This window comes from Jaculus jaculus, chromosome 17, assembly GCF_020740685.1.
Source record: "Jaculus jaculus isolate mJacJac1 chromosome 17, mJacJac1.mat.Y.cur, whole genome shotgun sequence".
Classification (NCBI taxonomy): domain Eukaryota; kingdom Metazoa; phylum Chordata; class Mammalia; order Rodentia; family Dipodidae; genus Jaculus; species Jaculus jaculus.
In genome coordinates this window covers 49,935,169-49,960,367 of record NC_059118.1, presented here as the reverse complement: position 1 = coordinate 49,960,367, position 25,199 = coordinate 49,935,169, and the positions used below count along the sequence as shown (strand labels likewise).

Below are 25,199 nucleotides of genomic sequence, written 5' to 3'. Positions count from 1 at the left end.
TACTCTGTGTGTGTGTGTGTGTTTGTGGGTGTGTACACTCTTATGTGCACATGCATGCACATACGTACCAAGGTATACATTCAGGCGTTGTATAGGAAAGGACTCATTCAAGTTTAAAGTAACGTGCATACTTCTCATGGCCTTTTCTTTGTTCTTTGAGTAACAAGTTGGATTTGACCTTGCTGTCCCTGCCTCCAGAGCCCAGGATGCGTACAAATGGGGGTAGTGAGAATGGCGGCTACCTTATAGGCCCAGTTTGTCTCCTCCTTCCACAGCAGAAATGAAATACACAGCAGGTTTTGTTTTTTTTTAAAGATTTGTTGGCTCTACTACAGAGTTTTTCATCCCAGTTAAAATACATCAAAAGCATGATTTATAAAGGTTCCGATAATCATGTGTTAATTAAATGTGAACAGAGGAAGAAGGACAGTTTTTAACATTTCTTTCCATCTCAGCATTTTTAAAAATAAGCCTGGTAAGCTCTCAGTCTTCACCAACAAAAAAGAGACATCTCACAAAGGTGCTCCTGGGAAGTAGTATGGACCACACAGTGGCAGTACAGGCATGGCACGGTGTTGTGGTACACATATCAGCAGGCAGGTGCCCTCTACAAGAGCAACACACCTTCTTCACAGAACCAAGACTCGTGGCCCTCAACTCTGTTCTCTTCCTTATTGGAGTCAAGGTGATTAAAATCCTCAAAACTAATGGTGGAGTGTACATTAGTGTTTTATTTTTCTTGTTACTACAACAAAATACCCAACAAAACAACTTAATGGAGCAAGGTTTTATTTGGCTCACAATTTAAAGTTATAGTCATGAGGGGTGAGGATAGCAATGGCAGTATGCAGCAGAGACCACATTGCATCCATAATCAAGAATTGAATAATAAATGCAGATGCTCAATTCACATTTACCTTTTATGCAGACCAGCACCCCAACTCATGGAATGGCACTATCCTCCCTTGGGGTGGGTCTTCCTAGCTCAATTAACCATAACTAGAAGCTCTTTCATATGCATGCTCAGTGATTTATTTCCTCAGTGATTCCAGATCCAATCAAATTGCTAATTAAAATTAACCATCACAAGAGGTTTATGTTGTTTTTCCCCCTATATTTTAATATAGGCCACCTACCAAGTTTGTTTATTTACTCCACTTTATTCCTTGCTTGTTTTTCTTTTTCTTTTTTTTTTCTACTTGGAATTTGTAGGTGACAGGCATAGGTTTGAGGACTGGGGGTACAAAAGGACTTTTAGATCATACTAAGGATAACAGGAAATAAAATGGAAAATCATGTTAGCAGTTTATACATACACATACAAAATAGGTACACTTGAAACAAAGGCTACTTGTTATTTTAATTTCAACACAGCAGTAAAGACTATACAACTTAGGTTTCCAAGCACTTCTCCACTGGGCTCATGAGTTATCTTATATCTTTAACTTTTTTATAACTTCACAAAAATTTATATTCTTTGGAGACCTTAGTATCCTGAGTTCTGTACTGAATTACTTGCTATAAGAGATTAATGAGGGTGCTGAGACAATTTGTAATGGAAACCCTTGCTTTTCATCTCTCTCCTCCTCACTCTGCCTACTGACTTGGTTGCCAGCTCAATGTTATAAATATAAGTGTTCTTGGCATGTTTCATGGGAATAGGGAGAAAAATTATAAGAGTAGGCTAAAAATATGAAAGTGCTTCCCTCACTGTCCTCACCTGCATGTTTAATCTGCAAAGTAATAGTGGTCTTTCTCATTAGCCATATGGCATAAATATCTACATTTAGATTACAGCCCTCAATCTTCTAAGAGGGTTCTAAAGTCTTCAATGTTTCTAGAATATTCTGATTTCTGACTTTGGACATTTCTAAAGTCTATTCAGGTCATATTTCCTTTAAAATAATTTTGTTGTTGTTGTTGTGTATATATGTGTGTGTGTGTGTGTGGTGTATACATGTATGTGTGTGCAGATACACACGCCCTGTGTGTATGCACATGGAGGTGAGGCAGTACATCGGGTGTTCTGCCTGTCTTCTGCTTCATTTTCTGAGGCAGGTCTCTCATCGAACCTGGAGCTCCCCATTTTTCAGTCAGGCTGACTTACCAGGGAGCCTTAATGATGCTCTGTCTCTACTACCCCCAGTACTTGGGTTTCAGGCATGGGCAGCCATGCCTGCCTTTTTATGTGCCTCTGGGTGGTTGAACTGAGGTCGTAATTTTGTGCAATAAGTTCTCGTATCCATTGATCATCATCTCACCCCTTCATGTCCTATTTTTCTACAGAATATGCAAAGCAACATAAGGCATCTTTATCACCCTTTCCTGATATTGCCTCCAGCATGTTTCAGAATTGGAGGGTATGCAGACATAGATTTTAGCTATGATATCTGAAACATAGTTCAAAACACAGGTAAAACATGGAGGTTACATTTAAAGGTAGTTGGAGGTTTGTTAAATACTGAGAATGAACCCCAACAGTTCCTGATGCTCCAGAGAAACCACTGAGGCTGAGCTGCAGGAAAGGCTGGTACCTATCTTGCCAACAGTCCCTGAAGTTCTGCAGAGGAAAAGAGGATCAGGTGATAGGACCCAAGGGACTTTTGACAAAAGCAACATTCCTCACAATAGCTGCAGCAAAAGAAAACCTAGGACTTTCTAAACTCCCTCCACCTGCCATTCCACATTTAAATGGCTATGGTGGTAGAAAAGTCAAAATGTCAGTTGGGCCCTAAAAATATCCTCCAGTGTAAAAATGTTTACTACATGATATTTAGTGGAGAGAAAAAGAAAATATAAAACTACTGAAAGAGAGAGAATGATTTTGAAAAGTAAGTGGAGGTAATTAGACCAAAATATTAACAATGTATGATAAGATGATTTGTTATGTTTAAAATTTTTTTTTTATTTAGTTATTTTCAAGTAGAAAGAGAGAGAGAGAGAGAGAGGAGAGGGAGAGAACGGGCACACCAGATCCTTTAGCCACTATAAATGAGCTCCAGACACACATGCCACTTTGTGCCTCTGGCTTTATGTGGGTACTGGGGAATGGAACCTGGGTTGGTAGGCTTTTAAGGCAGACTTTTAACCACTGAGCCATCTCTCCAGCCCTGTTATATTTTTTAAAATACTTTTATATTCACTATACAAGTCAAAATAAATATGAAACATTATATTTATTCATATTTTATTTATAAGCAGAGAGAGAAAGAGAGAGAGAGAGAGAGAGAATTGTGAAAGAATGGGCATATCAGGTCCTCTTTCCATTGCAAATGAACTCCAGATGCATGCCCCACTTTTTTCATCTGGTTTTACATGGATACTGGGAAGTCAAACCCTGACCTAACCAGGCTGGCAGGCTTTGCAAGAGAGTGCCTTTAGCCACTGAACCACCTCCTCAGCTGCATTTAAGGAACTGAGTTTCAGGCTGAACTTTTTCCTTGCAGAGTGATAGGATTCTTCAAATATTTGATATTTTGACATGAATTACTTCAAATTCCTTCCTCTACCAAAATTTCCATTTGGTTACTAGAGGCTGTAAAATGACAACACTAATAATTCAAATGACCTCTTAGTTATTACCTAATTATCATAGAGAAGTTGAATAAAAATATAATCCTTAGGGACAAGGTAGCAAAGCTGAAAACAACAGTTCCAGGCAGAGTAAAGGATTCGGTTAGCTGCTAAGTAGACATAGGTTGGAAATGAGAGTGAAGTGTAAAACCAAAGTTTAGCAGAGATGAACTCTCAGCCGGGCATGGTGGTACTTGCCTATGATCCCAGAGCTCAGGAGGCAGATGAAGGAGGAAAATAAATTCAATAACAGTCAGTGAGATCCTGGCTCAAGAAAAAAAAAAAAATAAAGTGAGAACTCTGAAAATCAACTTTATTTTCCACTGGAACATAATTAACAACACACACACACACACACACACACACACACACACACACAAACACACACACATACACGCACCCACATACACACATGCAGTTCCAATAGGAACAATCATAACTAATATTCCTTTGCTGAATAGTATGAGCCATGCTTATTCAGAAAACCTCTCATTTGTTGCACATGTTACTATACTTAATTCTCAGCAATTAGTCTGTTTTAATAACAATGAAGCTGTAAATCAGAACTTAAACCAGTCATCCTGTGACATTCCCTTAAAAAGAATGTAACATACATTTCAAGACCATGTCCATGCCTTCCCCAACATTCTGCACCACCCTACATAGTTTAATGGGAACACAAAATTTTATCGAAAAGCTTTGCTTTGCTTAAGGGAAGGTAGAATTCCTTCTAGGAAAAGAATTTTGTTTTGGGTTGGGGAACTAATTTCAACTATAAGTTTGGTTAAGTAAGTTGAATTAGTAAGGACAAAATTCAGTGATTTAGGACATATGAAAATTTATTTATAACTTACATCAGGATATATCAGCTTATGTGTAGCTCTCCTTACATTGATAGCTCATGACAACAGTCAAAATTCATTTGCCCCCTTGAGGACATGGCTTCTAGATATAGCCATCCTGACCCTGGGAAGAGGAAGGAACAAAGTATGTACGTGAATGTCATGGGCCAAATGTGCACTAGGTTCATGTGCATTGCACTCATGTTCTGCTCTTCAGAGATCACTGTGCCTCTGTCCTCCAGAAAGAGGACTTAAGCTGAAGACAGATGGCACAAAGCAGAGCTTCTGAAGCAGTGGAAGTGGGGATTGAAGCAGGACACCCAAGGGAAATGCCTTATCAGTCTAGAAGATACTTGGATATCCTGTCTTTCCCAAAAAAAGAGAGATTTGGGGCATCAAGTCATTGCTTTTGTTTTCACATTCGCTGAAGATGCTCTCAAAGAACTAGTATTTCAGGTGACAGACATAGTATAGAGGGGAGATGTGACTAGATTTAGAAATAGAAATCCAAGCATCTTAATCCAGACCTTGCTATGAGGTAGTTGTTTGATTTAAGACAAATCTTTTCATGACATCAAACCTCATCTTTCCATGTAGCTGAGTAAGAAAATAAAGGGTTAGCCAGGCATCGTGGCACACACCTTTAATCCCAGCATTTGGGTGGCAGAAATAGGGGGATTGCTGTGGGTTTGAGGCCATTCTAAGACTACATAGTAAATTCCCACTCCAAAACAAACAAACAAACCAAAAAAGATTGTTGAGTAAAATTATATAAGGTACTTGACATGTGGTTTGACTCAAATATTCAAATATTCTGCATAAAGTTTTGTGGCCCCAGTTGATGGCTATTTTGGAGGTGGAGTCTTGCTAGAGGAAGTGTGTTTATAGGGAGATGACTTGTGGGGTGCTATAGCCAGTTCCTTCTTGATAGAGCTTGGCTCACCCTCTTGCTGTTGTTGTCCACCTGCTGTGGCAGAGGTGATACCCAGCCTCTGCTCATGCCATGCTTTCCCTGCCATCACGAACCTCCTCTCAAGACTGTAAACCAAGTAAATACTTCTGGTCAGGTGCTTTGTCTCAGCAATGAAAAGGTAACTACAAAGGTGAAGTGCATTTGAGCTTGAGAAATGCTACGCAAATGGAGGTAAAACTGAACCACTGGCCAGGAAGATGCATTGACTATGACGACTTTGTATTTGGGAGAAGCTAGTTGATAATGATGAGACTGTCCAAAAGAGGTGTGAAATACTTCTAGTGTGAAAATTTGATGACAAAAAGCACTATTACTGGAAGATGTGCATCCAAAAAATAATAAAATCAGACATTAGTCACACACTTGTCTTATTTTCAAGAGAATTTTTCCAAAAATTAAAGTATGTCTTATATAATATTTGCATGTTTTTACCCAATGAAAACACCAACATATTTATAAATGTAATGCCCAGGAAAAACTGAGCATATTTTAGATACTAACTCAAGTAAGATACTTATTTCATTGTGTGTGTGTATGTGTGAACATGTGTGTGTTTAAATGGTGCTAGGAGCTATTTCTGTGTTTCCTTAAAAACGGATCTTCACTTGCCTGATGATCTGTGTAGTTAATTAAATACTAGAAAAATATGCTTACTGTCTTGCACACACTTGTGATGATTTTGTCATTGACTTTGGTCCAAACAGGGCACCTTTCAAATGGAGCAACACTTAGTTCTTGGGAAAAGCTAGTGAGTCATTAGCCTGTCAATATTGCTCATTTCTGCCTTAATTTACCTACCTCATCTAGTCATTACATATTTCCAAATATCCTCAGTGGCAGGAAATTAATTCTTGGATACTTTTAAAACTTATTCCTCACTGAAAGTGTACAGGTCCTCTTTATGCATGTCTCTTTAAATTCCTGTGAAGCTGTAATGGCTTTAAAAATAAATACCTTTCCCTAAATATTCATAATATAGAGTACAAGGAATTTTTTCATAGCTCTAGTTAACACCTTTCTATCACCTTCCAAATACAATTCTAAAACTATTCCCTACTACATAGGGTAAATGACTTGGGGTCTATTTTTCAAGAAATATTTTGCTAGAAGAGTTGAGTATTATAATTTTACATGGTCATATTCTGTTTTATTTGGGTGGGGTGTGCAAGGTATGTTCTCACTCTACCCAAGGCTAGCCTGGCATATGTAGTCTCAGAGTAGCCTCAAACTCATGGGGTCCCTCCTACCTTTGCCTCCAGAGTGCTGGCATCAAAGGTGAGCACACTACACCTGGTGATATGATATTTTAATAAACTATCTTAAGGATGAACAGGTGCCATTCAAAGGAAAAACTTGCCAGGGTCTGCTTTTGTAACACCCATACACAATTAGCACTTCTCTGATGACATTACTCTCAGCACTTAACAATCTATAAGCCAAGAGGCATGAGTTTTGCATTCAGGTGCTATCCAAGTCCTAGGCTAAAAAGGATTCCTTAAAAGGAAGGATGTATAGCAGAAAGCATCCTTTGATTTAGAAGAAGCCACCAGTAGGAGAAACGAAACCCACAGGCATTTAAGCTAGGTTCTTATTTTGGACAGAAACCCTTAGGAGAGTAAAGGAGAGTCTGTGGGGTCATAAAAGTCTATTGGGAGGGGCTCCTCACACTATCCCGAGCCAACCAAAGCACTCCCATTGGCATGGGTTTTAATCCTTCAAAAATATTTACTGAACATTTTGTTATGTGAGAGCCACTGTGAGAGACTTGCAGAGCAAGTCAACGATCACATCCAGCCACTGAAACCACTGTTGTGCCTCCCTCCCTCTGTCCCTGCATCCAAACAGCCTCAGTGGTATGATTTCACTCCTCCATAATGCCACACGGTTCTCTCTTCTTTTCTTCCTATATCCACTACACCTTTGTAAAACCACAGAACCTGTCCTGCCCTGAATAACAGTAATTATGTCCTACCTTGGTCTCTGTATGACTCTTTTATAAGCTTAATATCAATAATAACTTTTTCAAATCAAAATATTATCATACTCTTAAAATTAATTATTGAATCATCATTATCAATGTTAATTTCAATTGCCATTTGGGGCAGTGTGATATTTTTTGAAGAGACAGGTACCTCAATGTATTTAATATGTTGGGACTAACTGATGCAGCATCACAATAATTTATTTATTTATTTATTTTTATTTATTTGAGAGCGACAGACACAGAGAGAAAGACAGACAAAGGGAGAGAGAGAGAATGGGCGCGCCAGGGCTTCCAGCCTCTGCAAACGAACTCCAGATGCGTGCGCCCCCTTGTGCATCTGGCTAACGTGGGACCTGGGGAACCGAGCCTCGAACCGGGGTCCTTAGGCTTCACAGGCAAGCGCTTAACCGCTAAGCCATCTATCCAGCCCCATCACAATAATTTAGTTTTTCAATCTAAACTAGTTTGTTTTATAGTCAGTCTATATTAAAGTTGTTATCAAAATTTGAAATCAAATATGTATACAGTTTTAGTCTCACATCAACCTCAACATACTTCTGTGTTTGGTTCAGAGTTTAGAATAGTTAAAAATGAGATAAATCCCAATTCACATTGGTAAATACTCTAAATTATGAACAAATTTTCACTTTTTTTCTCTTTTTTTATTATCAGATATGGGCATATTTTGTATGCAAACATCACATGTTGGTACCATCCTTTCCCCCCTCCCTGCCCTTTTTCTGAAGAAACCTTCCTCATAGGGGATGCAGGTCAACCCCATGGGGATTGTGGGTCATGTATTATGGGGGCAGCAGTCAGTTATGGGGAGAGGGAATGTCTCCTTTTTAAAATCACTCTCTACATCCTGGGGCAGGCCCCTCATTTGAAGTCAGCATGTTGATTGATCCTGTGTAGTTAGTCAACTTGACCCACAGATCCCTTGTCTCTGCCTCCCCAGGGCTGCGATTATGGTGCAGCACCTCTCCCTTTTGTCATTTATGTAGGTGCTGCTGGTCCAAACTCTCGTCCCTACACTTACATAGCAAGTGCCTTATCTAACGTGTTATCACTCCAGCCCCAGGAACAAGTTGTAATAGCCATTTTGCAAGTTTCTCATACTTTTCAATTAAATATCAGTAAGAGGAGATTTATATTGAGGGTTGTGCAAGAAGATATGAATTTGGCAACATAAGTTAATTGTGTTGGCCATTTCTGGTTTCTCTTTATCACACACTTGAAAAAGTCCCACCAAAAGTGGCATGCTTTCAGGTAATAAATTTAATTAAATATAGCAATAAAATAGTTTAAAGTACAATTTAATAAAAGCAACAATCATACATCAGAACCGAAGCCAAACATCTTAGCACTTTAGAAGAGATGCAATAATTTATTTATTTATTTAGTTAGTTTTTTGAAGTAATGTCTCACTCTAGCCTAGCCTGAACTGGAATTCAATATGTAGTCTCAGGGTGCCTTGAACTCATGGCATAATCCTACCTCTGAGTGCTGGGATCAAAGGCTTGTGTGACTACACCCAGCTAGGTACAATCATTGGAACATATGCATTTTCCCCAATTTTGGCTTCTCATATTTTTCTCTAGGCTCTGGCCACAATCAAATATTTCTGACTCTTTGGCAATGCAAGAATTGTTAGCTGTTGTTTTCCTTCTCAACTTTCCCTTGGCTTGCAATGTCATTAAAATCTCTCTCCTCAATGACATACTTGTTTCTTCCCAAGGATTTGGACACTCACTGTATGCACTGTCTTTTCTAGAAGAAGAAATGCACATTGTATTGTTTATTACATTCATTTATTCCTTTCATCCCCAGTTTTGAGGGAGGGTACATGTACTATCCATTTTTATGGTAGACTTGAGTTGTGTCAATTTTGCTGAAGTAGAACACTGAGCTCCAGAATCCTCAGAATGGCTTCTGTTCTCAGGTGACATGAGAGAAGCTTGTCCAATATTAACAAAAATAATGTTTGCATAACAAACATAATATCTTTAAAGGCCTTTGTTGGTACTAATAGTTAAGACAATTCATTCACAGCCATCTTCACTGATTGCAAGCTCATCTTGTGATGAGAAAGCACCTGGTCCAGATGTCCCCAGCGGCTTCTCCATGGCCAAAGCTGAGTACTTTCCCAGCTCCATGACAAAGGACAGTAGCTTCTTCTGCAAGCCATGAATGCCACTGATAATGCAGATTCTAGGTTGTCTTTACAAATTTGTGTTCTCCTTTTTCTTCTCCTCTTTCCTTGCCTACTGCTTGGTTTCTTGATCTTTGATAGCTCAGGTCCAGCAACAGACCTAGGGAACAGTAGTCTTCCTTGCACTTCTTCTCCAATGCCGGCAACAGGTAAGGCAATTCTGAGAACAAATTCTTTGCTCAATACCAAACATATTTTTTTCTACTTTGTTGATCCATTTCTGCCTAAAACCTGATTCAACATTCTCCAAAGAAAGTATTCATTTCAGCAAATTCTCTCTTTATCTTTATGAGCAATCACCACTGACCTAGCTGGGGATGATATAAGGAAGTTAGACCAGAGGACTGGTGTGCAAGAACCTTAAGATCCAGTTTTAAAGACATCAGAAGTACCAGAAGTCCAGACTGGAGTGATAACTCAGTGGTTAAGTGAACTTCTGCATAAACAAAAAGTCTTGATGGGGGCAGAAACAGCTCAAGTTCAAATCTCCAGAGCCCATGCAAGCAGCTGGCATGACCACATATGCCTATAACACCAGTCCCACTAAAGGGAACAGAGACCAGGGAATTGCCTGGGCTGTGAAAAAGAGCAAGGACAACATGAGTATGAGACTTTAGTTCAAAATGAGAACTGGCAGGCACCAGATAGATGTTTTGCTCTGACCCCCACAGGTGAGTGCACCACTGCAGGTATGTGGCACTTCAAGGGCACATATATACATCTAATCCACACACACACATCACATACACACACACACACACACACACACACACACAAGCAAATAATTCGAAGTCCTTGCATACATGGTCAGGTACAAGATAATGGGAGATGAATAAATGTTATAAAATGATATCTACATATTTCCAGAAATGAAGCTTTAAAAGAGATTCTGAGGAGCTGGAGGAAAGTCTTAGTGGTTAAACACTTGCTTGTGAAACCTAAGGACCCTGGTTCGAGGCTCGATTACCCAGGACCCATGTTAGCCAGATGCACAAGGGGACTCACACATCTAGAGTTTGTTTGCAGTGGCTGGTGGCCCTGGCACGCCCATTCTCTCTTTGCCTCTTTCTGTCTGTCACTCTCAAATAAATAAATAAATAATTTTTTTTTAAAAAAAGAGATTCTGAAAGAAGTCGTGTGATAGGGATACTTCTTATAGATGTGGACCAGAATCCTAAAGATTTCTATAACTAGATAATAGTGCAACTTAGACCAGAGTTAAGTATGAAGCCTGTTGTGGTTTGAATGTTAAATATTCCTGATAGGGTCAAGTGTTTGAACCTTTGAATTCAGCAGTTGGCACTCTTAAGAAAGTTTCAAGAAGTAGTGGGAAGTAGAGAATGGCTGGAGGAAGTGAGCCACTGGGGGAGGGACTTGAGCTGTTTTAGCTGAGCCCAACCTCCTGTTTGCTCTTGACCATGAATGCACTGCGATGACCTGCACTTCTGCTCCAGCTTCCAGTCCTTTCCTGCCAGAATGGCATGTAACCGCCCAAACTGTAAGTAAAAAGAAATCGGTTCCTTCCTTAAGTGGCTTCTTGTCAGGAATTAGGTCACAGCAAGAAGTCAGTAACTAAGACAGGGCCTCAACTTCTATTTTCCTTATGTTCCACCATAAAAATAATAGATAAAATTTTTAATAGAAGTAGAAAAGTTACAGTATAAGAGAGACAAACTAAAAGACCATAAATAACTCCAACTTATCAACATCAAGGTCACGGACCCTAACGAGTGTCCACTAACAGGTAGATCATCTGTCTGTCTACCTTGAGACAGATGAACAGAGAGAAGACTTTAAAGCACGAGTGACTGAATGTCAATGTCTAATCTAGTCATGCTCTGAAGCCCCCTAAAGAGGATTTATGCTTTAGGAATGTTTTCAAATGGTATGATCCCTAAAATCATCACAGATTTATCACTATAAATAAAAATCCTCTTACTTCTTCTATCACTTATCCGTATTCCACTGCTCATATACTTCACTGTCTCCATCACATGCATGGACCCTTACACATAGGATAATCAAAATAAATATTTGTAATTCTCTATTTATATAAAGGAAAAATGCAAGCGATAAAAGTGAAAAGGAAGTGTGAGCAATAATGGACAGCTCTGCTTTGTTTGATGAACCAGATAATAGACTCCCAGAGATCTGTATGTAGGACTGTAGGGGTAATTCTCACAGGATCAGTCCCTGTGGGGAAGTGGGAATAGACAGTGGGATATGTTGAACCATGATGTATCTTCAAGAAATTTCCCAGTTGATCTCGGAAATTTTCAGCTAACCGTATGAGGAATTCTTAAGCTGGATATCTCATCAGAACAATCTTCCCTGGAGGTAGAAAAGAAGACCTCTGTCCCTAGCTATACATCAACTAGTCCTTGGATGCAAGCATAACATTGAGAACAGTAACCATCATTAACCAGGAGTAATAACTCCAGGCAGAGTCTCCTGTGATCGATCTGTACTCCTAGAAACTTGGGAAAGGAGTACCTTAATCCTACAGGGTGGTGGCCAGCTAACTATAGCAGCCTCTACATTTCACTTATGCCACTCAGATCAGTTCACTGTTTATAAGTTCGTCTCATCTGGGAGTGGCTCCCTCAGGACTCAAGATGGTCTTATATTGGGGATCTATAATATGACTATACTACTACACTGCTTCCTTTGCCCCCTCAGAGTGCCCCTCTACTTTCCACCCTATCATTCCATCTTTCACCAGCACCAACCCTTGTCTATTGGGCTTACCTGATGGAACCCACAGATCCTCACGTCTCAGAAGTATCCTGCTGGTCTCCATGTCTTCTTAGGCCATGGGTGTTCATCATATCATTTAATACCAAAATTCAATAAAGGAGTACCTATGGATCGCCTAAACACTAAATTTACTTTGGTTTGCCACCATAGCTCTACATCTTCCAGGGATCTGGGTCAGTTACCTTGCCATAACATTGTATTCTTGATTGTTACTTTGCTGACATCTGGAGCCTGGAGTGACTAGGAAGTAATTATAGCTTAAGATTTAATAGAACTCTTCAAAGAAGTCATCCTGTTGTGATAACCACTATGTTTAACTCTTTATAAATCAGGCATTTCTGGTAAGAAATATGATTCCACAAGCAGTCAGCCACAAGAAGTGATTGTTAGCAAACACATTCCTGCTTACATGCCTGGGTCTGCAATGTATTTATTAAAGATAGTGCTTCATGTAAAAGCTATTGATTTAGGGAGCTATGATGTCTGACAGATGGCACTGGAATTTTGAGGGTATCATATTTCAGATATCTCCTCTGCTGTCCCTCGTAAAGATGTTTCACCTCTGTACTGTGCCCATAGCTCCCAGAAGGTAGAGTAAGAGCAGTGGATCTCAGGCTGGGTACACACTGCTATTTCTCCTCCTGTGTGACATGGGTGAATTGTTTTAATGAGGTGTTATTTAGTATCATATATTGGTGGTCCTCATATTTTCTGTGTCTATTGATCATGAAGCTTACTGAAGCTCTGAGATCAGAAAAATTCAGGTTCATACTGAAATATATATTAATTTCAAGCTTGGCCTGGTGGCACCGACCTGTAATGCCAACTATTCATAAAGCTTTGGCAGAAGGATTGAAAGTGCAAAGTCTGCTTAGCTATATAGTAATTTCAAGGCTAATATGGGTGACTTACTGTGAGGCCTGTCTCAAAATAAATAGTACCAGGAGAGATGGTATGATAGCTCAGTGGCAGAGGTCTTGCTTTGTAATGTGTAAGGTTCTGGGTTCAGTCCCTAGTACTGAATAAAAAATGGCATGGCAGTCCTATAGGACACAATGTATTCAACAACAGACAATGTAATACTAAGCACCTACCTGCCCTCCCTAGGGCAAGGCATGGTGCTCAGCATGGTTCTGCATTGCTGTTAGGCAACACATCTATCAATAGAACTAGTTGAAGCAGCCTTGATGCATGGGGACTCACATTGTTGCATCCAAAAATCCCACCATCTGTCAGCATGATTCCTTCATGCATGAGCCCAGCGCCCTCAGGACTAATCAACTAATGGGTGCTATCAATATATAACCATAAAGGTGGCTCTCTGCTCCAACATTCAGTCTGGATTTAGGTCATCCTCAAAGTATTCCATTAACCTAGCAGTCAAGTGACTAATGTGTAGATTCTGAAAACTCATAAGTATGCCTATCTCAGCTAAACATGCAAAGACTAGGGACATTGATCAGATTTGAGTGTATGGACTGTGTAGAACCTAGTGATCATGAGATTACTCATCCCCTATGTTCACCCACTCTACAAAGGAGCCAGTGATGACACTTGGGGTCCTGGAGGGCGAGCGTTAGCTTGGACTCAGTGTGTAGCAATCCAGAAAATGTCTGAATTGTCACCTTTCTTCAATGAGTTGCTAGCCATGCAAATGTCCAGGAGTATCTTTGGGAGAGATGGGCAGGTAGACTCATTCTGTATTTAATGACATTATTGATCCTGAGCATGCAGTCTCCCTCAGCCAGTGGATTCAAAGTTTAAAAAAGATCATATCTGAAAGCCAAGCAAATGTTTTCTTACAGAGAAGAAACTTCCCTTGGGTGCCTGGCCACCTGTCATTGATTTCATTCACCAGACCACGCAGTACCCTTGTTGACAGCCACTTACCTTGTCCCTGAGATTTTGTGTTCTATTACTAATCTCTATGGGTTTCTGTGGTTCAGGCCCTTGGCTGCCACTACAAGCTTGTAATCCACCAAGATGATTGTACCCGTATTTTGATGGTTAATGCTACCAATTTGGTGTCATTATTTTTGCATCCTGCCTGCCCCATTGCTACCAGAAAGTCCTGTTTTGAAATCACATCTTCTTCCTTCAGCACTGGTCTGTAGGATCTCTTTCTTTTTCCAGGAGCACACCTCTTACAAGACTGGTGAATGATTTCTCCTGTGAGCCCTTCTGCAGAGCACAGTTGGCTAATGGATTTGTCAGCCATATGTAACATACCCACTCTTGCATGCTCACTGCTTTGAGTTTCTTATTTTATTACCTGTCAAGGTGGTTCTGAAATTTCACTTCATTAAGAGTGGGCCATTAGTATCTCTAGGCTTCATCAACCAATCCGCTAGCAGGCTAGTACATTTCCTGGAACTTTCCCATTATTGTTTATTTGTTTTTGCATGTGTATGTACATAGTACGTCTGCATGCATGTGTATATGCATGTTTGTATGTGTGTGGTAACAGGTATGTGCACGTGCCTGTGGAGGTCAGAAATTGCTGTCAGATGTATTCCTCAATCACTCTCCACCTTTGTGTGTTTGTGTTCGTGTGTGTGTGTGTATGTGTGTGTGTGTGTGTGTGTGTGTGTATGGCATATCCATGTGTATGTGCTGATGACCTCAAAGGCACACAAAGGCCAGAAGAGAATGTCAGACATTTTTCTATCACTTGCAGTGTATTTCTTTGATATGGAGTCTCTCTCTAAAAGTGGATCTATAGTTTACACAAGCTTCAGCAATTCTTATGTGTCCATTCCCCACAGAAATAGTATTATTGACATAAGTGTCCAAGCCAAGCTATTTATGTGAGTGCCAGGGGGTTGAATACATGTGGTCTTAGGCCCTCATGGACTTTCATCTTTATAGCAAGCCACCTTACCCACTGAGTTATCTATCCAGCCTTCCACATTATGTTTTGAGACATGGTCTTGCTGACCAGGAGCTAACCAATTTAGCTGGAGTATCTTACTATCAATCCTCAGGGATTCTACTGTCTTCACCTCTCCAACTAGGATTATAGTCACTTGCTGGTGGACCTAAGTTTTATGTGGGGGCTTGGAATCTAAACTCAGGTCTTCATGTTTGCATGGTGAGCACTTTACTGATTGATCCATCTCTCCAGTCCATTTCAGGAGTTTTAAATTCCATGCCAAAGGAGTTTTCATGTTAATAACATACTCTTTAATTTTATGTTCTAACCTTATGAGCTAGCACTCTCTTATGATCTAGTTCCATGCTATTCTCCTAGCCCCTAGCTAGCTTCCATGACTCAGTTCCTTCCTTGCCAAGCACAGAACTTCCAAGTATGTTATGCAATGAATTAATCTTAATTTATTATTTAACAAACCAGAAATAACTAGATTATGCATTACAACATGAATGACATTGTTCTGTAATGAAGAAGCATCTTAATTGACTTCAAAAGAAAATGGCATACTAGTCTTTGATAGGGAGGGAGAGACACTTTGGCTGTCCCCATGGTTTCACGAGAATCTTAGATTTTAATATTTTTGAGTGCTTTGATTGAAATATTTCAGGATCTACTCTTTCTCAGTAAGGGCCATGACTTTTGGAAATCAAATGTTTGATAGTTAAGAACGCAACTATTTTTGTAGATATTTTGTCTTTATGTTAAACCTTAGGGTCTCTGACTCACCCTGGCCCTGGGCTGTGAGAGACAAGTGTCTCTTTTTCTGCTGTCAAGCAGATCCACTGAGTACCTTTCATTGGTGACTGATCTCTCAGCTTTTCTGTCTTTCTACAAAGCAAATCTTGTGCTTTTCACAGGCACCTCACTCATTTGTCTTTGTAGGACTATCAGTAAATCCTCTCAAACGCCTGAGACATTGCTCCTGCATTCCCTCCCATCAGTGTCTCAACAACTGCCCAGCTACGGCATGATGGGGTTCAGTTACGCTGAAGCCATCACTACCTGTCAATTCATGCCTAATCCAGCTTCAGAATCTTGTCACAGAAAAGGCTTCCTGGGCTGGAGAGATGGCTTAGCGGTTAAGCGCTTGCCTGTGAAGCCTAATGACCCCGGTTCGAGGCTCAACTCCCCAGGACCCACGTTAGCCAAATGCACAAGGGGGCGCACGTTTCTGGAATTCATTTGCAGTGGCTGGAGGCCCTAGTGTGCCCATTCTCTCTCCTTATCTCTCTCTGCCTCTTTCTCTGTCTGTAGCTCTCAAATAAATAAATAAAAATATTTTAAAAAAAAAAGGCTTCCTGACAACACCTGGCTTAGGTCATGTTCCTTGAAAACAATTAAAGGACACTACAATGGAGATTTTCACTGCAGAAAGATAATCCAGGCAGTTTGGTGGCCACAGAGTATGCCTCACAGGTTTACCCATAGGATAACTTGATACATGGATACAAACTGAGTGAGAGCCTCAGGTGCCACAACTTCAGACTTTTTGTAGCATTCAAACAGTGACCACCATTGCTTAGCACTTTTCCCAGTCATTGACTGGCCTCAGGTAGAATACTAGATCTGGAACATTCCTACCTGACACAGGACTCTTTCCATGGCAAGCTCTGTTTGCATCTCTGTCATCAGTCTGATGAAGACATTCCCAAGCTAATGCAGGCTAATACTTTTCCCACTTGATCTACTTCCTTTCCACATTTTTCACAGAAGTCTGACCAGCAGCCTCATCTGAAGGACTTCTAGATAATTCCAACATTGTTGTTATGACTGTCTAACCAGACATAGTTAATGGGAAGAGTAAAGTTGGTTCAGGCTTACAGATCCAGAGGAAATTCTGTCAATGGTAGAAGAAGCCAGCTCCATTCATAAACTTAAGGAGAGAGAGAGAGAGTGAGGCAGAGAAAGAGAAAGAGAGAGAGAGGAAGACCACCAGCAGCCAGCAACACTAAAAAACTGCCAGCAGGGTCCTACCAGAGCTCAAACCTCTCTGCACCTGCAGCAGAAGTCTGCCCAATAGGGGATCAAGCTGCAAACTCGATTTTAATAAAACACCCGAACCTACGGGGCCATATATTCAAAATACCACACCCAGGCTTGTTCTACTCTCAGTTTTCACAGGCATGTTTCTCCTATGCATATATGAGCCTCCAATTGTACTCTGAAATCTTTTTGAAGGACCATAACTGAGACAGAAATACTTTATCTCATGAATAACTGCTAGCAGACATCCATAAAGGAGGAGTTCAGAAGGAGAAATTGAACTTATTGTGGTTACAATAAAGGGTTAGCTGATTTTATGAGGAATTTTGGACCTGTAGAATTGTCCCAACTTGAGGCAAGAGTGCCAACCATTTCTACCCTTGTTGCAGTCAGGTTCTCATTGCTGGCAGAAATCACCTGACCAAGAGCAGCTTGTGGGGAAAAAAGGGTTTATTTTGGCTTACAGACTTGAGGGGAAGCTACATGATGGCAGGGAAAATGACAACATGAAGAGAGGGTGGACATCACCCCCTCACCAACATCAGGTGGACACAGCAATAGGAGAGTGTGCCAAACACTGTCAAGGGTACACCGTCTGTAATAATCATAAACCCACCCAAACAATGCATAGCCTACAAGAGGTGTTAATTTCCAAATCTCCATCAGCTGGGAACCTAGCATTCAGAACACCTAAGGTTAGGGGGGACACCTGAATCAAACCACCACATTCCACCCCTGGCCCCCATAAACTGATAACCATACCTGATATAATGCATTCAGTCCAACTTTAAAAGTCCCCATAGTTTTTATCAATCCTAATGATATTCAAACATCCTTATAATCCAAGGTCTTTTACCTGAGCCATAAATACCAAAAAAATCCCCCCCCCAAAACAATAATGGCACAGAATAAACATTCACACTACAAAAGATGGCATTGGGCATAGCAAAGAAACATTCAACCAATACAAGATTTAAACAACCAGGGCAAATATTAAACTCTGCAGCTACAAGTCCAACAAATCTAGTCAGTGACAAATCAAGTCTAATAATTCTAACCAGCAGCAAGTCTGTGGTATTCCAATTCTGCCTCTCCAGCTGGGATACTCACAATCCTGGAAAATTTCATCTGGTACCCACAGCTCTCCTTAGCAGCCATCTTGTGGTCCTAGCATCTCCACTGGATCTCCACTGCAACCCACAATCCATGCTTATGGCTCCACTGGGTCTCCAAGCAGGTAATCCAGCAAACCGGCTTCACACTGTCCATGGTTGTTTCCAAAACACAAGACAGTGTTGCAAATTCAATGACTGCCTCTTTCCTGCATTTCTTATATACCACAATACCAGGTCGGGTGCCAATTTGTTAATCCAGGGGGTAATAAAGATGACCTTGAAGAACAGGACACTTCTTGAGCATTTAGGCACCTTCAAAAAACTGCATGCTTTCTGTTGTCCCAATGCAGGTCAGCTAGACCAATCTCAAAAGTTGTAATCTCTCATACAGTTACAGCTGAACAGGCAACAGTTTGGGCCTAAAGATTTCTTTCTGCACCATATACCTTTGCACCTACCAGTCCATTTCTATGCAAAGTGGCCCTGCAAACTTCTCAGGATATGGCCATAGCAGCAAGCCTCTCACATAAACTGCTTCTAGCTCAATTCAAGCAAAGCTTTTTCTCACCCTCATAAGACAAATTTCACAGTCCATAGTCCTTATTACATTCAGGTCTTTCAACTCTGACAAGAATAGTCCATCAAGCTGTACTTACAGCATATCAATGCATCTCTTAGGCTAAGGTATCAAATCCTTCCATATTCCTCTTGAAAATCAGCTTAAAAGGGCCACATCCACATAGTCAGGTGTCTACCAGAAATCCCACTCCTCTGGTACCAACTTTAGTGTTGCAGTCAGGTTCACATTGCTGGCAGAAATTAGTCAACCAAGAGAAGCATGTGGGAAAAATGTTTATTTTGGCTTATAGACTCAAGGAAAAACTCTATGATGGCAAGGAAAACGATGACATGAGCAAAGGGTGGACATCACCCCCTCACCAACATCAGATGGACAACAGCAATAGAAGAGTGGGCCAAACACTAGCAAGGGGACACTGGCTATAACACACAAGCCCGCCCACAACAATACACTGCCTCCAAGAGGTGTTTATTCCCAAATTTCCATCAGCTGGGAACTTAGAATTCAGAACAGCCAAGTTTATGCAGGACACCTGAATCAAACCACCACAACCCAGCTTCCATGACTCACTAGATAAATTCTGCCACAAGGGAGGGATGCAGCATTGGGTGAGTCAGCTCCTGTTAGCTGAGAGAAATTCCCAGGGAAAGACCCAGCTGTGAGCCATTAGCAGCAAACACTCCTGACAGCTGAGGGTATGAGTGCCCTGGTCCCCACAGGGAGGCCCTTGCAACACACAGACTCTGCAACAAGGAGGGAACTGAAAACTGCTGTTATGATTCAGTAATAAATAGTGCCAATAATCCAAGCCCCTTTATAGACCAAAGACATTACCATTTACAAAACTGCATGGGTTAGCAGAGAACATTTTGAGAAGATAGGAGAAATATTGCCAATTATTTGGCCATGCTAAAGTCAGGAGTGCAATCAGATTAAAGGAAATCTCTCTAATTTGTATTACATAGGTGTTCTCTCACAGCAAGCGAAAATGGTAGTCATTACAATCACAACTCACTGAGCATCTCCTTAGGAGTGGTATGTTTCTTACAACATGCATGATGTTTGCTACATGCAGGTCTTTAGTTTCCAGCAAACTTGGCATAGAATCATCTCCACTGAATGGTTGAACTAATTGCTGATTAGAAGTTGATAGTTTCCCTCATGGTCCAAGAATCAACAGACCTGGATCAATCCCAGCTCTCCTTGACTACAAGGATGCTTTTCTTTACAGTATTCTGTGCATTAAAACTCACATGGAAATTAGAGTTCTAATTGCAAATGCTTTTATTCACCATCACGCATCTCATTTCAAATGAAAGGCAAACGTCGAAGCCTCAGAGACCCTGGACTCTGTAATGATCAGATCCATTGATAACTATTATTAGACAAGGATGGAGAACGGCACGGGTGTTCTGTGCAGCATTGGCAGATTTTATCTGAAGACTGGAAGTTATTCTGTTAAATATGTGCTCACTGCCAGTATGTGTTCACTTAACATTTTTTCCCCAGTATCTCTCTTCTCCCACCTGATAATATACTCTTCTCTTGGCAGTGAACATATGAACTGCTGTGGGCACACCACACAAACATGGACACACACACACACACACACACACACACCACAATGATCCTAATTCTCTTCTCAATTTCCAGGACTCAGCAGACCATTAGAGTTTTTCATTCTTTTTCCATACCTAACCTTTTGATGTGTTGCCTATACCATTCATTCCCTCATGAGCTAACAAGGCTGTCTGCAGAGGAGAGGTCCATGGATAGCCAATTAGAGAGAGCATGTGAGGGTGATCAGAGCAGAACAACCTGCTGGGAGGCTGTCACTTAAGAATTAAAGGCACTGCAGTCATTGCTATAGCAGGTTTGTTCTGAGCAGGAGTTAAACTCTGCAGCTACAAGTTGATGAGTAATTTTTGTGTGCTTTAGGTCATTTATGTTTTCTGTTTTATGAGTAAAATCCCTAATATTAATGTAATCTCTTTACAATACAATATGGACGAAGGTAGTTTGCTCATAAAATGCAATGTTGTGAAACCCAACAACCATTTGAATATATGTACATAAATGACCAATGCTTGTGAATATAATTTCAACTTGCAATTGAAGGGAGGCAACTATGATGCTCTATGATGAAAGCCAGGGTTGATACTATATTTCAGATGCAAATTTAGGCACTTCAAAATCAAAGTATGTAATGGCTAAGCTCAACATCATCCATGGAAGTCTCTATCATAGTATATACAGCCCTTAGTCTCTAACTAGAGCAGGCACTCTGCTCCATGAAGTGGTATCATAATGAAAGAAAAAAGGAAGAGAGTCTTTACTTCCATGACTTAATTAGTCCACGGTAAGAAATCATGCTGAATTTTCTTAAGTTAATCATCTTGAAAGGAAAGCCAATCTAAATTTTCAATAGGATTATAAAGGGATAAAAAAATAGTCAGAAGAGAGATATGAGAAAATATAATGATCTGTGTACCTCTCACAATTTCCCCAAATAAATGCCTTATACATGCCAAGTCACTCCAGCCTGAGTCCTTAAATGACCTGGCTAAGTGATGCCACATTCTGTCTACATAATCTCCATCCCATTATTAAGGAGCAAACAGACAGGCTTCGACACATTCAAGTGCGTATTTTGACCATGTTGAAGCACAAACAGAAGAGCTATGTGTTTAATCAACACAAGCAGATGTCAAGAAGTGCAAAAATATGCCTCTTTTAAAGCCAGTATGTCTGTGTGTGCCAGCATATGCCCAGAACATGTGTATTTTGAGTGGTAAGCATGAGGAGGAATGAGTAAAGGAACAACAAAGCTCTTCCCTAAAAATATTCTGTGCTGAAAGCCTGGTATAATTTCTGTAAATGTAAAGCCTTTTGGCACTGCGATATTTCCCATCTATTTGGGAGGCTGGCAGGCAGCCTGGTGTCATCTGTGAGAATGTGGACTGAGCTGGGGATGGGGGCCATCTTGGTCCACTTTTTGACCCAAGTGTGATATCAAGTTTTCCTGGTGTAACACTAAGTTGATATTTGGTAATATTTCTTAGGGGCACAGCAGTAATGGACAGGTAGGTTGAACTAGGAAGATAGTTTTTAAATAGGGAAAAAAATAGGTAAGGTCTCCTAAAGGGAGCTGATATAAGGCAAAGAGTTCTACATATTACCTGGATAAGGTAGATGAGAAGCCCAGAATTCCCACAAAAAGGAAGAACTGGACTTACTAACAGTTCAGGGAGATATTCTTCAGACCATTTGAGGCACAGGGAGTTAGTAAACGAGTGAGTGTCCTGAGTCAGGCACTGGGCTAGACATGTTACAAGTGTTATGTCACTGAATCCATGTAATCATAGAATGAGACAAAGGCACTGTTTTATTTTCACCAGGGGAAAATCTCGAGTGACATGGGTTAAGTGCTTTTCTGAGGATAATGTCATATAGACAGTATCTGGCCAAATTATATCTGCTTTCTGGCAACTGGGACCCATAGGTCCTTCAGGAGCAGCAAACACACCTGAGTCAGGTTAGTGGCAGCCGACCTTTGGGGGATTATAAAAACATGTCTTAATCCTTACAAGAGATTAGGAAGCACGTGCTTAAAATGAGAGGGAGTTTTCTGGAACATGCAGTGGTGTCAACTTGAACCTGATACAGTCTGAGTAGTTGAACTTAATCAAAAGCAGACAGCATTGGGAGACCCCAAACCCTCTTCAGTATATGTCTCTGTGTACGTGAAACCCACTTTCTTAAATCAGGGTCTATAGTTGGACCACTTATTTCAAGGCAAAACACCTGTGATAGGCAATTATTTCCATGAGACTCCCTGTCAGCATAGCCAGGACTTTCTCAGAGCTGCATTTTGACTCTTCTTATACAGTCTTCTCCATCCTCTTGCTGTCCGCCTCCCACACACTATAAGAGATGTTTCCCAAACTCTAGTATCACACTTTGAAGTTCTTTTAACTAATCATGCTTATTTTTTCCCATGAAAGATAGTGTCCTTCATACCCACCATTCTCTTGTACTTATAATTCAATCCTGAAGCTGTTTCTCAGATGGTCCATAATGGTGCAGCCAGTACTGTGAATAGTATGGGAAAGCAATGATAAGCTGGAAGTTAAGGTAAGATCTACTGGTAAGAATGGTCTGATTTCATGTTAGATGAAACCAGATAACTCAAGATATTGTGCTGATGGGTAAAAACTACATCCTTGATGACCAGGGAAACTCCTAGAAGATGGAAATGCCATTGCCTATGTAACAACCAGGCATTTGAAATGTATAGAAGGAGTAGTTCATATAAGGACAATGAAGTTGGCTGGTCAGAACTCAGAACTAATTGTGTTGTTATAACACAGAGACATAATGAGATTATAATGGTTCAGAATGAATAAAGACAGGCTAAGACCTGAGGATCTTCAGCTACCTTGAAAAGGTCATTATTTCTATCCACATAAAGCTAAGCTGAACACACAGTACTTCATAATTAGAGACAGAGCAAGTCTGTTATGCTAAGGCCAGGGACACAGTTTGGAAAGCTGGATCCCTGAAATATAAGATAGGGCTCTCTGGGCAAACACCTTGGTTCAATCTCTGTAAACCTATCTATTCTCTAAGGCTGCACTTGCACCCTACTCCTCACTATTAAGAACCACTGCTTCCCTGTGGGAGTAAACACTGAAAACTTCTCTCCCTTGCATGGCAATCAGTGTCCTCTCGGGACTGTTACCTCATCTTATGGCTGCCAGGGTAATAAATCCCAGCATAATGTTGTTTGGCAATAGCTTAGACTTGTAAGAGCAGAGGTATATTAAACTTTCAAAGAAGCTTCAAGAATTATCAGGAGACATCGTTGAATTTTTGCAGGCAACTGACTAAAGAAGCCAGAAAGTAAGACTGAAGAAGCAAGAGGTTGTTGGCTTAGGAGTACTTGGGTTACCAGGATTTGAAGCTCTGGTAAGCATCCCAAGGACAGATGGCTCTGGGAAGCCGGAAGCAACCGGTATTTGTCCATGCTGAGGAAATATTAAATGTTTGCACCACCAGGGCTGACGGCACAAATAGGAATGGAAGGGCCCAGGACAATGGGTGTGATGGAGCAGACATGTCATGTAAAGTCAGAAGTCCCAGAAGAATGGCATCATCCTCAGGAGGAAACATTCAGCAAAGCCATCAGGAATGTGCTGGTGACAGGTGACAGTATCCATAATAAAACCAATGTACCTATCTGTAAGTCAGGAATAATGGCACATGTGTTCACAGATCTTGGCTTAGTAAAAGCAGAAGGAAATAAAGAGATCATCACCCTCCACAAAGCCAGTCAGCTACTGTGCTTTGGGTTCCAGAAAGCCGGAGAAGTTACTACAAGGATCAACAACAAGGGAAGAGTAGAAAAATTGGTGTAACCCACATGAACTAATGGAGATGGTTAATAGAATATGATGCTACTAGGAGAGAAATAGACAAGCAACCACCAAGGATGCTGTTTAATATCTGTCACCTTAAGTACCAAGGGATAAACGAGCATAGGAATTTATCTCAGGCATCACAATTCATTGTCAGCATTTGGAAAAAGCATTCCATTCAGGAAGGAGGACAGTAAAGTAAGCATCTTGCACTCATGTGAAACAGACTACTGTGTTCTTTCACAGTTGTATACCTAGCCTTAAGCTCACTTTCCTATGCACTGTTAGAATAGACTCTAGAATCATCATGATATCAGGATATCCAGCAGAATATCACATCAGCCAATGCATCAATGAAATCACACTGTGTTGATTGGGCAGCACAAACAACTGTTGGTTAACAGGTGTGCAATATGCATTGAGAGGATTCATGTACCTCACAGTTAGAAATGAAGTCTCCAAAGCCTCTAGGATTCATTAGAGTAAAGTTTTAGAACAAGTAGCCAGGGCCATGCTGGGATATACCTTCCAAAATAGAGATTGATTCACTGTATCCTGCATTGCCTACCATGAAGCAGGAAGCATCACATCCAAAAATAAGCCCCTTTGGATTTTAAAAAGAACACATTTCCCACTTAAGATAATCGTCTAGCATTTATGCCAAGGACGGTGGAACTCGGCCATATTTGAGTGGTATATAAACAAAAAAAAAGGGTGCTGGATCAGACTCATGATGCAATGTGAGTGGCTCTGACTGCTTGGCCATGTGTTTCTGCAGGCCTATTAGATTGGCAGTATCAGTGATTGAATAAGACACAGTGTGAAGCTTAT

The 25,199-nt window shown here is 40.6% G+C and overlaps 1 protein-coding gene across 1 annotated transcript in view; it reads right to left on the bottom strand.

Moving 5' to 3' along the window:
- The window catches only part of LOC101615106 (CUGBP Elav-like family member 5), a 31,719-nt gene extending 7,742 nt beyond the window's left edge, over positions 1 to 23,977 (bottom strand). The window contains exon 1 of the mRNA XM_045136360.1: positions 23,903 to 23,977. Within this exon, the coding sequence (XP_044992295.1) occupies positions 23,903 to 23,977 (75 nt within the window). The remainder of the gene's footprint in view (positions 1 to 23,902) is intronic.
- Between the last annotated feature and the right edge of the window lie 1,222 nt (positions 23,978 to 25,199).